At 36.6% G+C, this 19,093-nt stretch overlaps 1 protein-coding gene across 3 annotated transcripts in view; it reads left to right on the top strand.

The window, feature by feature from the left end:
* Positions 1 to 19,093, top strand: part of ST7 (suppression of tumorigenicity 7) — a 242,395-nt gene that overhangs the window by 196,562 nt on the left and 26,740 nt on the right. For 2 of the 3 annotated variants that reach the window (XM_006910581.3, XM_006910582.2), the window contains 2 exons: positions 8,722 to 8,794; positions 10,261 to 10,363. In XM_006910581.3, the coding sequence (XP_006910643.1) occupies positions 8,722 to 8,794; positions 10,261 to 10,363 (176 nt within the window). Of the gene's footprint in view, positions 1 to 8,721; positions 8,795 to 9,556; positions 9,693 to 10,260; positions 10,364 to 19,093 lie in introns of all 3 variants that reach the window. The other variant, XM_025045941.1, reaches the window with a different exon arrangement.

Genomic DNA, 19,093 nt, shown 5'->3' with positions numbered 1-19,093 from the left:
AATATACCTTATGTGAAAAACTCCACATATCCCACAGAGCAGAGGGCTGGAGGAGGGCAGCAGCAAAGGGCCAAAAGAGACCTCGAAGAACTTTGTGTCTAGCTTGGATTTTATTCTAAAGCCCATGGAGAGACCTGGTAGCCATTTAAGCAGAGGAAAGGCTTCAATCTGACCACAAAGTGAAGAGAGTGGCACAATGGATTCACGTTCTGCCCTTTTTTGACTTGATATGGTTGAGAAATGAAAATGCGGTGTGAAAGCACTAAGATGTGAAGGAGTTGGTAAAGTGATTTCAGACCCTTTGAAGAAGCAGAATTCTTTCCTTTAGGGAGACATTTGCTAGGTTTTGTAGAGTTATTACTGTTTGGTTTTTCTTCTTTAAACAATAAATGGAAATCCCAGTGCAGAAACTTTGTTTCCTGGGTGATTAGAATTTCCTATTTTAAATCATAACCACTTAATTTCATTTGCTCTTTGACGATGTCTTAAGTATAGGAGGTTGAGGCTTCTGTAGACCCAGCATAACCCTTAGATACCCTGTGTAGCGATTAAGAGCCTGCCAGGACTCATGTAACCCATTGAAACCTATCTACTTCTGCTGAGTCATTACAATGACACAAGGAAAATAAAAGTGGAATGTGGGGAACATGTGGTGTCCACCTAGTCTTCCAAGGTTGTGAATTTGGAGATAGTGGATTATGTGATATAAATGGCTATGTGTGCAAATTTGCAACAAGTCTCATTTGCTAAAAGCAAAGCATCTGATGAATTCCTGCCTTAGTGACACTTCAGTTACTACTAAAATGGACAAAGCCTGGGAGTAATTAATACCCTGGATTTAATTCTTACCAAAAGGAAGAATTTTAAGGGAAGGAGACCATGTTATCTTACTCGTAATGGTAAAAGAAGGGAACATTAGTTATAGACATAGTCCCTGAATCTAAAAACAAATAACAAGGAAAAGCAAAGCCACACTTTTTTTTTTTTTTAATTCAGAGGAAAGAGAAATATAAACTCATAAATGGAGTTTCAATAAATAACTTACTTTGTGATGACACTATTTGGCATAGGAGATAGAGATTTTTTTTTTAAGTGGAAATTGGTTCAAGAAGTATGGGAGATTCTAAAAGATGAAAGTATAGTTTTGTTCCTAATGGAAAAAATGTGAAGGAAACAAATGATTTAAGTATATGAAAATATCAGAATGACATATAGCTAAGTAAGTATATACAAGTGAGGTAGAAACCTGTAAGCAGGTGTTCAGGGTAGCTTAAGTCCAGAGGAAGCAAAAGTCTCAAGACTTTAATTGTGAAGCTATTTTCCAAGCAAATTGATTAGGAAAGTATAAGAGAATGATGATAAGGAAAATAATAGCAAGTACCACATTGGCAGTATGGAATGCTGACAAGGACATGGTACTGATGGTGACGAGGACATGATACTGAAAGACCAGTCTGTCGCTAATTAGTTAAGCAGCTCTTAAGTATATAATTTAGCTTCTCTTGGCCTGTATTTCTTCATCTGTAGAATAAAAGAGTTTTGAGGGACGACCTTCACAGTTGTGTGCTGTTGTCCAATTCTTTGATCTATCTTGTAGTACTACTGTTTGGAAAAGAAAGTAATGTGTTAACAAGTTGATAAAAATATGCAACTGTTTATTTCTATTTTCTATTTCCCCTCAATGCTTTTGATTCTTTTTAAAAAGAATTTAAGCAAGTAAGTCAATCCCAGTAAAATTCCAGAAGTGATGATTATGTGATTTATGAACACTTTAGAAAGAGGTGATTGAAGATCCAATATGAATTTACTAAGGAAATTATTCTAAATAAAAACAGATGAGATAGTGAATGTGAAAATATATGTTGTCTCTACAATAGTATTTTAATGTTTTTTTATTTAAATGGCAATTTTTCTTCATATTTCTGAATTAGAGGAATGCCATAGAAGTACAGTTGACTCTTGAACAACATGGGTTTGAACTGCATGAGTCCACTTATATGCAGATTTTTTTTTTCAATAAATATACACAGACTTTTAAAAATAAATACACACGGATTTTTTTTCAGTAAATATGCAGTCAGCTCTCTGTATCCCCTGGTTTCATAGCTGCAGATTCAACCAACCACAGATCAAAAACAGTATTTTTGATCCCTCAGATGTAGAGGACCAACCGTATGCATTGTTCTATGCCATTTTATATTAGGAACTTGATCACCTGTGGGTTTGGGTATCTGCAGAGGTCCTGGAACCAATCCTTCATGGATACCAAGGGATAACTTTACTTAAGTTTTGGGGGAGTCAAAGTTATACCTGGATTTTCTACTGTGTGGAGGTCAGCATCTCAATCTCCCCCACCCCGGTATTCAAGGGTCAGTTGTATTTATATCTTTATTTAAATAAAACATTCGATAATGTTTTTAATGCTATCTTTTTTGGTCATGACACCTATTATACCATTAATTAATAATATTTAATTATATAAATGTTATAATTCTTATTATAATCATTAATAAATTCCTGGACTTATATCTTTGCAGACCATTGTAAACCATTCCAGATTTAGGGTAATCTCTAGAATATCATCCCCAGATTCTCTCCTTGGTATTGCCATGGTCAGTAGTTTTAAAAATCAGGCCTTATAGACAACATAGCACAATTTAAAATCATATGCTCTGGGCACAGCTCATATTTGTTCTAAATATGTGATATTGGCATATTTCTTAACCATTCTATGCCTCACTTTCTCCATTTATAAAACAGGGCTAACAGTAGGTCCTATCTCATAAGGTCGCTCTGAGGATTAAATGGGATAATGTAAGCATCAACACCAGTGCCTTGCACTTAGTAAGCCCTTGATAAATGTTAGCAGTAATTTTGATGATGATAATGATCATACGGGGAGGAAAGTCATATGTTTATGAAGTGTATGGAGCAAAGCTGTGGGTGGTAGCTTGAGTTAGAATGATGACTGACTGGAATAATATGGTTAAGATTTAATGGTTTAGATTTTATTTTAAGAATTAAAATTTAATGGAGTCAAATGGGAGATCCTGCTTATATATTCAAAAAATTTCATGGCTTAAATAAAAAAGACCTGGCTTTGGCTAAAATCAGTTTGGACAGAATCTGGGAGGTTTTGTTGACCACACAGTCATTGGAACAAACGTGGAGTTCCAGCCGCTCATCCTCAGGGCCATCCTAGCTTGTATTCAGAGAGGCACAGTGGCCATAGCTCCTCAGGTTGCACATTTCCTTCTGTATTGGTCAGGTTTCAGGGATTTAGAGGATTATTTACACTTATAATTCTCATATTTTGAAATCACCTATGGCTTTATAACACAAATAAGTGAGAAGTTCTGAAGAACATGTCAGTTTAGGAACTGGAAGTACTTATTCTGGAAAAGATTAGGTTTAGAGGAAATATTTTAACCATCTTAATATTTGCAAAATTGACTTGAGAAATAACCAAATTCTGTTTTTTTATGGAAGGCAAAACTAGTAAATAATTTTTAGATTATGATTTGTAGCAAGAATGGAGGGGGCCAGAATGATAAAAGGCAAGTAAATGTTATGGAGGTTATATTGAAATGTGAGAGAAGACAGCTTCAGGTGGCACAGAATTGTAGATTTGTTTGTTTTTTAATCTTTTTTTTTTATTTAGGTATAAGTTACATGTAATAACATGCACAGATCTTAAATAGAGCTGGATGACTTTTCACTTATGTATACCCCATGTGGTCACCACCCAGGATCATAGAACTTTCCATCATCTCAGAACATTGCCTCATTACCTCCTTCTGGCCAATAACTGCCATCAAACCCAGAAGTAACCATTTTTCTGACCTCTCTCACCATATATTAGTTTTGCAAACTTCATATAACTACTTCAGAGCACCATTTACCAGTTTAAACATGCATCTACCTTCTGATTCCACAATCCCATTTTTAGTTACATACCCAAGAGAATTATTTTTTCTTTTTAGAAAAAGCTTACACAAGAATGGTCACAACAGCTTCATCCATTATAGCCCCAAACTGTAAAATAGTCCAAATAGCCATTAGCAAGAGAATAAACATATTGTGGTATATCCACACAATGAAATACTACTTAGCAATAAAAAAAATGAAGTATTGATACACACTATAATATGGAAGGAACTCAGAAACATCGTGCTGAGTGAAAGAACCCAGACACAAAAGGGTACATAGTCTATGATTCCAACTGTATGAAGTTCAAGATTGTAGATTTTAATGAAGAACTTTTATGACAATTAGATTTTGCATGTCTCAGACACTTGGAGAAAGGTCTTCCCTTTTCATAAAAGGACCTGTATGAACACAAGATGACAAAGAAGTGGGAGGAAAATTAAACTCATGCCAGCAGTTCATCTTTGCCTAAGTGAGAAACTTTTATTGAGCATTCTTTATTTCTGCAGTGAGTAATGGAATTATGTGATGGCTCATTCTTTCCTTTCTTTCCTCCTTGGATTCTGATTCTTAAGAGGACTTTTCGGGTAATAATGGTAGCAACATGACACAAAAGACAAAGGCACTCCATAGAGTCTGTTCATACAAAATTAGACTTAGAATGATTTTGAGAGTCTCTTCCTCTGAATAAAATTTCTGAATAAATTGCAAGCAATACTGGAAAGGAGCTGATTTGTTATTTCTTGCTCAAAACTTTTGATACTACCATTTTCATCACCGTTGTTAGCCACTCTATTCCCCTTATCATTTTATATATTTTCCTAGTAGTAATAGCATAAAATTATAGTTTGCAGACAAAACTGTAGGGATAGAGAACAAGTGGTCACCAGGAAACAGGTATGGATGGGGAGGGTATAAATAGAGAAGCACGAGAGAATTCCTTTGGAACAGTTGTGGATTTTGATGGTAGTGGTGGTTGCATAAATCTAGCCATGGGATAAAATTGTATAGAACTACACACACAACCACGTAAAACTGAACAAAGTCTATAATTGACTTAATTGTATTGTACCAAGGTCCATTTCTAGGTTTTTTTATATTATACTACAATTACGTAAGATGTCACTATTAGGGGAAGCTGAAGGAAGCATTCACAGAACTCTGTGTATCATTTTCACAACTTCCTGTGAACCTATAATTATTTCAAAATAATAAGTTTCACAATTATAATAGGTAACAACCAAGTCTCATACTTTTTTTTTTTTTTTTTAGAAATGAAAGATGTAGTTCTCATGGGGCAAGCAGCTCATAACAATTAGCATTCTCCTAAAGGTAGTGTCAATGATTTTTCTTAAAAGTGAGCCTAAACATGCAGTTCCTGCCTCTGATTTAGATGTTAGGCATTATTAGATGAAAATATGTTCACACTGCAGAAGGAACACACTAACTTTCATAAAGGTATGTAAATACATCCGATAGATCTTCAGGCTGACAACACTTCGTGTAAGTTGTACCCTTGTCTATGCTGTCAGTGTCTGGCTCCACCAATATATTTGCCCATGAACTTGCTTCAGACAATTTCTAGAACTGAATTCTTCCATTTAGCATCATTGTTAACTTTTAAAAGTTCTCTTATTACATGTACTTCACAGGAAGCTTTGGAAATCCAGATAAACAGTAGAAAAAATTGCCTATAATACCATCAATAAACACTTGATATTTGGTACATATAATTCCAGTCTTTTTATCTCTGTGCATATAAATGCTTTATAAAAATTAATGAAACCATAATTTTTGTATACTTGTTTTACTCATTGATGTGTGCACAAAAATACATCTCCCCAGGTCATTTACACCCTGCGGATATGCAACACCTTAACAAATCTCCTATGATTGGACATTTAGGCTGTTTCTGGTTTTCCACCATTAGAAACAATGTAATCATCAATATCCTTAAGGCTAGATCTTCATGCACAGTTAAGATAAAGTCTCAGAAGTGGAATTGCTGGGTAGGTAAAACATTAAAGCTTTTGATTTATATTACCAAACATAAGCATCATTTTTAAAATTACATTATAAACAAAACTTTATTTGAACAACATAATGATTTATCTGAAGAGACTTTTAGGATCAATTTCTTTAGAGTAATTCATTCCTTCTTAGAGACAAATTGCCATTACCAAATAGACATATCGCTTTGACAGAATTAAAAGAAAAATATTGAAAATACCATTGACCCTTGAACAACACAGTTTTGAACTGTACTGGTCCACTTATATGTGGATTTTTCAGTATATATGTACAGTGTTGTAAATGTTTTTTCCTTATAACTTTTTAAATAACATTTTCTTTTCTCTAGCTTATTTTATCATAAGAATGTGGTATATAATACATATAACATACAAAACGTGTTAATTGACTGTTTATGTTACTGGTAAGGCTTCTGGTTATTAGTAGTTAAGTTCTTGGGGATCAAAAGTTATATGCAGATTTTTGACTACACGAGGGCCAGCACCACACCCGCCCCCCACCATTGTTCAAGAGTCAGCTGTTAGGCAAGACTTTTTGCTATTTTTCATTTTTGTTAAACAGTGAGAACAAAATAGTTTACTAGATAGAGTAAAAAGCTATCAAATGGAATAAACATACAATAGTGGGGAATGGGGCATTTACATTTCCCCCTTCTCTCTTTGATACTGATTAAAATATATTTTAAGTTATTTATTTTTTAAGTATTATGACTGTGCATATATACCACCATTTTTATATACAATGAAGGAGTAGGGGTAAGTTTTTTTTTTAAATGGGGAAAATATACTATAAAGTCATAATGTTGCAGAATTCTGTTGTGTTTTTCTGGTTATGAATGTCCTGTCTGTGGGTGTGAGGGGGTCTGCTTCTGGATCAAAGAACATCTAATTAGGCATCTCTAATATTCTGCTGGAACACCTCAGTTTTACCTTCTTCTCCCTTTCCAACTGGATGAATGTGTCCCTTTGTTTGATTAGGTAACCATTAAAACACAATCTGATTTTCCTCATTGAAAAGTTAAATCCTTAATAGGTGTTCTTTAACTTATGTGAGGCTCCATCTTGTGCTGCCACCTTCAAATAATTATGACCATTGTTTTTAACTTTAACTCCTTCCCAGGAGTTTTCATTGGTCCCAACTTCATAGGGAGGTGCTAGGTTACCACAGAAAGAACACAGATCCCACCAGGAAGGGTGGAAACAAGACTTGGATCATTTTTAAACCAAAGTTCTGAACTTTTAAGTAGAATGTGTATCATCTGCAGTTTTTTTAAAAATTATCTTTCAATAACAACCAGTGAATAGACATTAGCAAACAAGATATTTGATTCCTGGATTGATTTCCCACACAAGGAAGTAGTTAAATGTATAGATGTTGGAAAAGCAACAAGACAAATCCATGAGTACCTGACATTTTTTTTTCTTCTTAGTGATAAACACATGATTTTATACTATGCATATGGTGGTAGAATTTTGTTTGAATATAATATATGATATCAGGGTTACAGAGACCTCTTTCCTTTTCAATTCTATGTTGGTATTTTCTGTGATTATTTGTATTTTATCAATGTCATTGAAATTTCCCCCAAAGAGAAATTCCTCATGCTAGAATTGATGATAAATACTTATTATTGGATGAGGGATTGGTTTTCTTTTATGAAATCATTTTCTTCTGCTGCTGTCTATTGGCTAGTTATGGGACTTTCCTTTTCATTCCTACTATAATGTAATTCTTTCTAAGTTGAAAACAGCTCTGCAAAGAAACTTACAGGGCATTCCAGGCGTTAAGAGTTCCTCTAACCTAGAGTAGATTTTGCAACATTAGGAATGGCATATTTTACCTGGTTTGAAATAAGAAGGTATTTCTATACTGTAGTATAAATTTGGTTGAGTATTAAAGAAATACTATTCTGATAAGAAATAGAATCATACTATAAAAACAATCACCCCTCCCCCACCCAAAGTTCTAACCTTTTTGAGTTTGCTACCCTCAGCTGTCTCCTGTACTTTCACTTCTGTGTAAACTCAGTATCTGAACCTGTTACTGACTCCCATCTCTCCATCTGAAATTTTCTGTACAAACTGAGAGGAACCATTGTTCTGGAAAACAAATTAGGCTTCATGTTAAAGGGGATATATATACCATGGGTTTGAAGGGAAAAAAAAAAGTATAGTTTTCCTAATGATTTTACACATATAAAGATTTCTTATAAACACATATATAAAGATTCCTCATATATGTTTTCTATATAATATTTTATATTTATAACAAAAAATGAATATGACTTTTTGAAATTTAATTCAAAGGAAATCTGATTTAAGATTTTTTTTTCAAACCAGGTAACATTTTTTCTTCACATTAGTATTTCATACGCCTGTTGGGAAATTTTATAAGTTACAAAGAGGTCTTAAGATCTTATTTGACTTTCATGACATCAAAGGTATTCATGTAATATTTAAATTTATATATTTGTAGCTCTTCTCTGTTTAAATAAACTCAATATGAAAATGCATATTTTAAAATAGAAAATGATTGCTGAAGAATCAGTCTGGCTGATTTTAAACATGAATTATTCACAAAAATGCGAATTGATTTTACTTTCACATACCACTCTGATACATAAGGAACAGCTGTGTATGCATTAAAATATCCTTGATTTATACTTTATTAAGATTTACATGATTAAAATGCTAGTGTATTAAAAATCATTACTCCTTGTTTCTGCAAACTTAAAAGAATTCCTACTTTCTTTTTCTCTAACAGATATAAGCTTACCAAAGTCGGCAACTATATGCTACACAGCTGCCTTGCTCAAAGCAAGAGCTGTCTCTGACAAGTAAGTGAATGATAACTGTGCAGTACGAAATGCCTGACCCCACTTAAGAAGATGTGTGGCCTCTGAGGGTTTCTTTGGAAGTTTCTTGTAGTCTCTGAGACCCCTGCTTATGAGCATGCATTTTCCAGAATCTGCTGACCTTTTCTTTCACTACTAGAATGAGGGAATGTATATCCTCAGGTATTGTAAGTGTCTGTGGGTCCCTAAAGAAGGATTTATATGAAATTCCATGCCTCTGAGGTGACTTTTTTTTGGGGGGGTAGCAGATAATAGATACTGAAAGGCCTGCTTGGGAGTTCACAAAATGCCTTCCTTTTATTCTTTTTTTTTTTTTGCATATGCCTTTTCCTTCAGCAGTCCAAGACTGGGTAGCGGTTATAACAAACATGTAATGTGACAGAAGAGATGGTCGGTCATCTCCCATTCTTTGCCTCATCAGTTCTGAACTAACTCCCACCCAGGGTCTGTTTACTTTGAGTCGCCTTCTCAGTGGGACATTTGCCTACTTTACTCAGGCAGGTGGCTATGACATAGAGAATTTCCATAAACATCCAATCTGACTGGCAGGTGAAAGAGAATAGATGGCTTAACTGTTTTTGAGTTCAGAAACGCTTACACTTCCCCGATACAACTCCTCTGTAGCATTGAAAAGCAGATAACAGGAAAAGAAAACAGCCTCTGCTATGTCAGACAGGTTTGCTGTTAAGTGTGTGTGCACTTCAAGACCGAAGTAATTTTCTTTCGTTCTTTTTTATCCTGTAGATCGCCAGTACCTACTGCAACATCTTTTCTCCCTACACAGCGACTCCAGCTTGGGAGGGCAGGGCCAGGGTTGTCACAGCTTCCCCTGTGGTGTCTGCCTGCCAAGCACAGCTCTGGAGTTAGCCCTGGGTGTGAGGTGAGAAAGAGATTGCATGGTCTGGTTTTTTTTCATTCACTTGGGCAGGTGTCTCGCCCACAGTTTGGGCATGCACACTCCCCTGCCTGAACGGCCCAAGCAGGCTCTCCTGCTGCTGAAGCTGCAACGACTTAACTCTCTATGGCAGCACTGACATTGGGTTGGGAGCCTCCTTTAAAATTCTCCCCAGTTCTATTTTTAACCAAGTGCGCTCTTCTGTAATGTAGTTGTCTCTTTTCCTACACTGTCTGCCCTCATCAGCCCTACCCCCTCCCCTGACCTAAGCAGGTACCCTGTAGAAAATTTAGATTAGCTATTTAGACAGACAGACTTGACAGCTGAATTTAATTCCTGCCATGATTAGATGCAAGCACGCTTTCTGCTTCTGCTGGGATTTTTGTTGGCCTCGGTCTGAGGGGTCACTCAGAGGTTTTGTGTAGTAGAGGTTTGGAAAGGTCATGCCATTGGTTCGCTGTGGTTTTATGGGCCCTTGACATGTAGATGCCTTTCTGGGTTGATGCCCAAACAGTGGTCCCAACTGGATGGTGTTTGTCTTTCTGCTTTTCAGATTTTCTCCCGAGGCTGCATCTCGGCGCGGGCTGAGCACAGCAGAGATGAATGCGGTCGAGGCCATCCATAGAGCGGTGGAATTCAATCCTCACGTGCCAAAAGTGAGTCTGTGGAATCCCCGCAGGAACTTATTATGATAGCAGAGAAAGTGTTCCGTGACCATATTATCATGTCTTGAATACAAACAATTATAAAAAAAATGAATTGCAACCAATGAATGTTGAGGTGCCCGTATAATCTATGATTTTTAGCCTAATTTTTTAAGCAAAAGCTACACTCGAGAGGCTTTGGGACCGATTTTCAGGCTTCATTCAATAAGGGTAAATTGATAGACCTGGCTTAGGCAGGCCAGGTCAGGAAGTCTGAAACTGGAAATCCCAAGGGTGTTGATGCATTCGATGGGAGTTTCGCACCAGTAATAGTCTTAACTTAGACCCATCTCGGGAAATGAACCTTGTGAATAAAAGTGGTAAAAAAAAATACTCTCCAATGTGACATTCTGTGTGTCACATAAGTAAATGATAGTTAATAAATATTGGCAATAAAATAATTGAGAAAACTTCAAAGTATGAAGTATTCGTTTTTGGCTTGTGAGTGCCATTTTAGCGGGTATATATGGTAGGAAATATTTTTCTTAATTGTTCTGTTAACCACATGATTGATCATCTTATAACTACTCATTATAAATATTGATTTATAATATTTCTAATATATTTTTCGGAATTTAATTTTAAGGGTGTCAGATCATGATAGAGGTGATTTCTATAATCTTTTGTTCAGGAGACAGGTGTGTATTTATGATTTACCTGTATTTGAGTACCTACTATGTGATAGGACATCACTGAGGAACAGTTTCAATTTCTTGATATTCTAAAACATTTTGATCTTAAGGAAACTATTTTTACAGTTCATATCGGGTACTACAGGGTATAATTTTCCTGGCAAAATGTCTGATGAAGACTTTCTTTGGTGAAAAATGACAAAAGAAAGCTATTTTCTTTTTTCTTGTTTTGTTAGAGTTTTGTAGGTAAAGGGTGGTTTGTGTGTGTGTGTGTGTGTGTGTGGGTGTGTGTGTGTGTGATCATTTATGGAGTGACCTACTTTACTTTGTTGATATCCATAGAGACAGAGATAAATTACCTATTATCGTTCCTGAGGTTTTAATCAGATCATGGTCACCTTTTCACAAAACAGGAAACTGACAGTGGCACCCAGTGCCACAGTTGCAGAAGGATGTATTTATCCACTCTGGTGCTGGTGAATAATGACCAACATAGAATTAATAGACTTAGGTGTTGAGAGTGGTATAAAAATATATCTCTTTATTTAAATTAAAAGTGTTCATTCAGGTTTGATTTAAATTTAAAACTAATCATGAAAATTGTGTCCTGAATTTCAGCGAACTTAAGTCATCAATTAATATTTATGGAATGCCTTCTCCAACCAAAGCGCTGTTATTCTACAAGCATAAGTAAGACTCTTTGAGAGGTAATACTGGGCAATAAGAGTCCTAGATTCTGAGACAAAGACTTGAGTTCAAGTTCTGGCTCTGCCATTTATTAGCCATGGGATCTTGGGCTTGCATTTCTAAACTCAAAGTTTTATCTTTTGAATAAAGATAAAAATATAAGCCTTATCTATCTTCTGTAATAAAGATCAGGTGAGATAATATAGTCAAAGGTTTTCGAAAATACTTGAGCACTATATGCTTGTAAATTATTAACACTATTAATATTTGACTCGCTGGTGGCCCCTTTAATCTAGGAACCAGGTCTTAACTTTTCCAATTGTACCTTATAATCCTGGGGCACAAGATAGAAAACTTGTTGGTTAGATATGTTAATTGAAGCTGTCATTTCATTTTTGATAACAGTCTTAATGGTTGATTGAGACTCTAGAAGAGTATTAAAAACCCTAAGAAATAGTCTAAGGCTACCATGAAAGAATTTGACTCAGTGAACTAACACTATCCCTGCAAAACAGAATTCTTCTAAAAGTGGAAATATTTTAAATATTTTATTTCACTCTTCTTTCTAATCATTAAATGGGGAAAAGATAGGGTATGTAGTATACTGATTCTTCACCACTTTGCTTTGTTGGTGATTGTGCTGAGAGGAAACTTGTTGCCAGATCTTCTTTTGACACACCCATGGGAAAAGGCTGTGTTGGTCACTGGCCTCATATGTTGAGAATTAACCACAAATCTTTGGTGTATGTGTACTGTGTGCAGGCTGTTATAAACATCTTTTATACATGTCTTGCTATTTTTTAGACTGCTTGCTAAACACATGCACAAGCATGCACATTGGTCCCTTTTCAGGTAGAGAATAGCCTTAATTCTAATGAGATATCAAGGAAGAATATCAACTCTTAGACTCTTGGCATAAGAAGGGGCCTTAAAGATTATTTAGGATGGCAGTCCCCAACTTTTTTAGCACCAGGGACCAGTGCTCCTATAAGAATCTAACGCCTGATGATCTGAGGTGGAGCTGAGGCGGTAATGCTAGCACTGGAGAGTGGCTGCAAATACAGATAAAGCTTCACTAGCTTGCCCAGAGCTCACTTCCTGCTGTGCAGCCAGCCCAGTTCCTAACAGGCCATGGACCCATACCAATCCACAGCCCAGGGGTTGGGGACCCCTCATCTAGGATACCTTCCTATCCTTAGTTTGAATCTCTCCTTATAATGATATTATGGTAGTTATTTTATTATTGGTTTCTATTGAATGTTTACAGTGTGCCAAGCACCACGCTAACTGAACTACATAGTCCATCTCATTTATTTTTCATAACAACATTATGAGTTATATATTATTATCCCTGCTACCTAGATAGGGGTACTGCCGGTTTGGAGAGATTCAGTAACCTGTTTATGGTCACACAGCAAATAAGTGACAGAGCCTAACAGATTCTGGATTCTCTGACTCTTAAACATCACCCTCCGCTGGTGGCAGACCAGTCCAGGCATGAACAGTACAGATGACGGCAAGCTCATCACTTCCTAGGGCACTGAGTCCCTTAGGGACAATTCAGATTTCTTCAAGATATTATCATATCTTAAACACTTTCATGGCTTCTTTTTCTCTATCACAGGAAGTTGTAGGTAGCCCACCACAGGGCTTTCCAGTATCTATATGTCATTTTACCCAGTTATAGTCTGCCCGGAAGAAGAAAAAATACCAAATATAATAGCTAAGAATTGTCTTCCATAAATTTCCAGCTTAGTTCCATCAGTCCATTAAGCAAAGGTACATAGTTAATATTTCAAAATCCAGTGAAAAATATAATTTACTCCAGGAGGGTTACTCTTAGAAACACTCTTCACCTGCAAACATGAGGAGAAGGAGTGTCTCTCTTAAGTGTCACACCACAGTACTGGGAAATAAATAAAAATAGTAAAAAGCCACAAGTCTTTATTCTGAAAGAGAGCCTCTGAAGTGAACACAGAGCATTTCTGAAGCTTTAGATTGCAGCAGGTTGTACGGAGAAAGCAGCCCCTAGACTCTCGTTATAAATCCAGTTGTGTTACTCCCCTCCTGAGGAGCTGCAGCTGTGTCCCCAGACGAGTGCAAAAAGATATAAACTTCCTCGGTAGTTCTTCAGGACCCTTCGTAATCTGACCCAACTTGTTTTTCATTTTTTTTCCAGCTCCTTCTCACAAGTCTGTTCATTGTTCCAGAAACATTCTCCTCCCCTTCCCTCTTTGCTTCTTCTAAAGAAATCCTACTCATCTTTCACCCCACCACCAAAAGTCACTATCAGGAAGCCTGTACCTTCTTCATCCCCAAATCAGTCTCTCCCCTGTGTGGTTTCGCATTATAGGGCATTGATTACGTACTTGGTGTTTACTCTTTTTTGAGAATGGCTAAGGGTGTTAAGATCTTACTGATGCTAGTGATTTTCAAGAACTGGGTACACAATTCAAAAAGACCAAGAAATCTCTAAATCATTAGAGGGTGTTTTCTATCTAATGAGATTAAGAGGAGCTTTTAATTTAAAGGAATATCCTTCATTTTTTGAAGAAAATGTCTCTCATGATGCTGGATAAATGAAGAGCTACACTCATCTTGGTTCGATACCTTCATCTTTCTTATATTTTATTGGATTTTTTGCTTTAGCTTTTTATTTTGCTTTCCCTGAAAATATGCTTCTCCACCCACCGTGCTATGCTCCCGAGCAGTTTTGCGATTTCCATGGAGGGGACACCCTTCTCTCAGTGATTCATCACGGCACAGATCCGAGTTTTCATTTGCAGCATGTACTCTTAGCATGACATGCACATCGCAAAGCTTTCCCTGTGGAAAGACACATTTTTCGTTTAGAGGATTTTACATTAACCTTTCAGGGTGCTAAAGATAAATTTTCATTTTCTGACACATTTTCAAAAAAAAAGAGAGAGACTAAATTATTGGTTTGTTACTCCCAGTATGTTTTTTTCCCCCCTCTGTAGTTATATCATAAAAATAAATTCTTTTTAAATTAGATAAAAGTGTAAAGGAATCCTTCATAATCTCATCCTCTAGTCATATTTAAGACTGTTTCCTTCTAGCCTTTTTTTCTGTGCATTTTTAATATTTAGGAATCATAGTCACAGCATATTCATATTTTTTTTAAAAAAACACGGGATTATTAACTTGAAGTTTATGGTTGGCTTTGGGGGGTATATTTGTTCTTTCTTGGGGGAATGATCAAATTTTCATGATTCTTTGACCTTAAAAGGGCTATCCTTTAAATTAACATTAAAATTTAAGTCTTTTAGCCATGTGCCTTCAAACACTTTAAAAAAGTCTCAGTAACTGTTTTCTGAATGATTTACTGCCTTATATTTTTGTCATAAGAAACACATATGAAATCCACCCTCTTGACAAATTTTTAAGTACACAGTACAGTGTTGTTAACTATGTGCACATTGTTGTGCAGCAGAGCCTAGCACATGTCTGAAACTGTGCCACTGAACAGCAGCTCTCCGTTTCTCTCTTCCTCTAGCTCCCGTAACCACCATTTGACTTTCTGTTTCTGTGAGTTTGGCTACTTCAGAGACCTCCTGTAGGTGGGATCCTGCAGCATTTGTCCTGTGACTGGCTTTTCTCACTTAACGTAATGTCCTCTAGGTTCATCCATGCCGTAGCATAGGACAAGATTTCCTTCTTCTTTAAGCCTGCGGTATATGTGTGTGTGTGTGTGTGTGTGTGTGTGTGTGTGCGCACGTGTGCGCGTGTGTGAGAGAATATGTGTGTCACATTTTCTTTTATTCATTGATGGAAACTTAGATTGTTTCCACATCTTGGCTATTGTGAATAATGCTGCAGTGAACATGAGAGTGAAAATATCTCTTCAAGATCTTTTTTATTTCGGTTCTTTTGAAGGAATACTGAGAAGTGGGATTGCTGCATCATATGGTAGTACTATTTTTAATTTTTTGAGGAAACTCCGTACTTCTTTCCATAATGGCTACATTTTACAGTGCACAGGGATTCCAATGTCTCCACTTCCTTGCTAACAGTTGTTATAGTCTGTTTTTTCTTAATAGAGGCCACCCTAATATATGTGAGGTGGTATATCACTGTGGTTTTGATTTGTATTTCGTCGTTAGTGATGTTGAGCATCTTTTCATGTACCTGTTGGCCAGAGAAATGGCTGTTCAAGTCCTTTGCCCACTTTTTAATTAGGTCATTTGAGGTTTTTTGCTATTGAATTATAAGAGTTCCTTTTATATTTTGGATATTAACCCCTTATCATATATCATATAAGTTTTTATATTATATAAAATACAGTTTTTATTTTATATATAATATATAACCCCTTATATATACATATAGATATACACATGTATATCTATCTATATATATCTATATCTGTCTATATAGATAGATAGATAAAGAGAGTTTGCAAATATTTTGTCCCATTGCATGGGCTGCCTTTTCACTCTGTTGATTGTTTCTCTCTGTTGATTGTTTTAGCTGCACAGAAACTTTTTATTTTGATGTAGTCCTACTTGTCTATTTTTGCTTTTGTTGCCTGTGCGATATGCAAGAAATTACTGTCAAGACCAATGTTATAAAGTTTTTATCCTCATGTTTTATTTTAGGAGCTTTATGGTTTCAGGACTTAGGTCTAAGTCTTTAATGCATTTTGAGTTGGTTTTTGTGTATGGTATAGATAAAGGTCCAATTTCCTTCTTTTGCATGTAGATATTCAATTTTTCTAGCACCATTTGTTGAAGAGGATGATTTAATTCTCGTGTCTTCTATTGTAGATGTCAGGTTGTGGTGAACTCCAATATTGAACCTCCTTGGGCATAAAGTTTTTTTAATCTTTAGGATCATTTCTTTGGGATAAATGCACAGAATGGAAATTACTGAGTAACATATAGAAGCACTTTAGCGCTCTTGATACTTATCGCCAGATTACTTACCAAAAGATTATAAGTTTTCACTCCCATCAGCAGGTGACTACTTTACCATTTGAGCACATGCTCACCAGCATTGAATAGTTTGTTTAAAACAGAAAAGAGAAAAGAAAGAAAGAAAACAAAAACATTGATGATTTTATTAGGTACAGATGAAATTCTATTCTTTCAGTTTGCATTTCTTTGCCACTACTATAAGCAAATTATATTGACTTTATATTATGGAAAAACACATTCATTATAATGATGGGGGGTAGCAACAGAAAGTCAGGCAGGCCTGTGACGTATTATTGAAAAGTATGTGAAAGAAGGACTCCCACTGCTTCCTGTCCATGGGCGGGGGAACTGTGGGAAAGGGGGTAAATTAACTCCTTGCCTATGTCCTTTTTGATAAAATGGGGATAAAAATAAAGGGTTCGTAGGACTGATGAAAAGTAAGTGGAACTATATTGTGTAATTCATCCAGTTCATAGTAGGTGCTCAATACCTGTTGGCCCCTTCATCATCTCTTTTCTTGTACCTTCAGCCCTATTTCTGCACTTGCAGGCTAGAGGCTGCCTAGAAATGTGCATTAACTGTTATTTCTTGGATTATCCAAGTCAGAAGTATAACCAGAGAGTGTAACAGTGGCACTATAATGCCCTCGACCCTCCCTGAGTATCCACTGGGTCCCTTCAGGCCTCCAGATTTGAGAGAAGCCTCTCACATGTTCTAGCTGCAGCTTTTGTCTTCAGGAATAACCGGTTTGTAACTGTTAAGTCTTTTGCTTGTGGCGGATTAATTTCCGACCTCTCTCTTGTATTCCTGTTTTAGCACAGCTCTCTCAGCTCCTTGTCAAGAAAACAAAGCAAACAAATAAAAAACTAACTATAATCATTACTGTTACTATTTTTTAAACAATAAACATTTTTGCCTCCGAATACAATCTTACGTGAAACCTTAATGAACAAAGCAAGTAAAAGTAGAACTGCTGTGGTTGAAACTGGAATGAGAAGGCGGGTAGCCCAGCAACCCCGAGGCACCTTTGCATTCCAGTTTTGAAAATAACAGGAGGCCCCACATGCATTCTGAGCAGCAGCAGGGGGCTGAGGGAGCCCCAGCTGCCTGGGAGGCTTGGGTGTTATGGGTAGAGCTGTTGAGGGAAACAAATCAAGAAAAATCACCAGCACCAATGGAAGAAAGCTTTTGTCTTCATCTTGCCTAAAATCCTAGCACCATTACACCATGGGCTCTTCTTGCTGGGCCCACCTTGGGGGGAGCAGGGGGTGCAGTGGGCAGTCCCTTAGGGTGCTTGCGGAAAGGGGCTCACCATGCTCCTGAAGCTCATTTTACCAACAAGGCAGTGTGAACTTAACAAAATATTGAAGCGAAGACCCTCTAATAGATATTTAGTTCTTAAGTTATAAGTCTAGGAGTGTGGAAAGTCATGACAAAAGAAAGAGGAAAGAATGTAAACTGTTATGACAGAAGTGCATTCCCATTAAAAATTTACTTAAAAAAATAACCTCATGTAATGTTAATCTAGAAACTCTAATTTCATGGGAATGGCAAGAGTCTTGTGGGGGAAAACATCCTGGTAATTGTATATGCTAATGGAGTATCCATTGGACCTTGTTAGAGTGATGGAAATTCTATTTCATGCAAACACTAATGCAATCCCCTCTTTACATTTTGGTAAAGCTGATTGACAGAGTATAAAATTGCTTTTTAATCCAATTTAGGACACAAAACATGTAGTAGGTTTTAGCATTTAAAAATGCTTGAAGCGTGGAAGTGAAAACTCAAAATACCCTGGCAGATTGTATATGATATTTTATATCAATGGTACATTTCAAAAATATTATTTCAATATAAGTTTCTTTGAATCGAGTAATATTTTGTTCCAAAGCTTTTTTGGATTAGAGTAAGGAGAATGTATTGTGGAAATATGACCCAGAGGAAAGAGAACAGAAACCAGTTTTTAGTGATATTTCTCAAAAATAGAAAATTTCTAAGAGGTCTCTTTCTTTAACAAAAAGCACTGTAGCTGCTCCCACCAAGGCCACTGTCACAAAGGCCACCCCCGTCTCAGTCACCAGATCCTTTGGCCTCTTTTCAAACTTTATCCTATTTCATCTCTCCTCAGCATTTGCTCCCACTGACCACTTTTTCTATCTTGGGGCCATGTCAGCTCCCCGCCACCTTTTCTCTCTGTGTCACTCCTGCATCTCTGAGTACTCTCCACTTATATAATTTCCTCCAGTGCGCATCCTTCAGGTTGGCTCTCTGGGCAGCGTCATTGCTTGATGCTCTCCTGGGAGATCTCATGTGCTCCCACTGCTTCAGCTTCTGCCTTTCCCAGCACACCCCAATCTATGTCTCCAGCTTCTCTCCCAAGCTCTAGACCTGCATAGCCAGCTGCCTTCAGGCCTCCATTCCAGGGA

This window comes from Pteropus alecto, unplaced genomic scaffold (assembly GCF_000325575.1).
Source record: "Pteropus alecto unplaced genomic scaffold, ASM32557v1 scaffold22, whole genome shotgun sequence".
Lineage (NCBI taxonomy): Eukaryota > Metazoa > Chordata > Mammalia > Chiroptera > Pteropodidae > Pteropus > Pteropus alecto.
The sequence above is the reverse complement of the archived record's forward strand: the minus strand, read 5'-3'. Positions and strand labels throughout refer to the sequence as shown.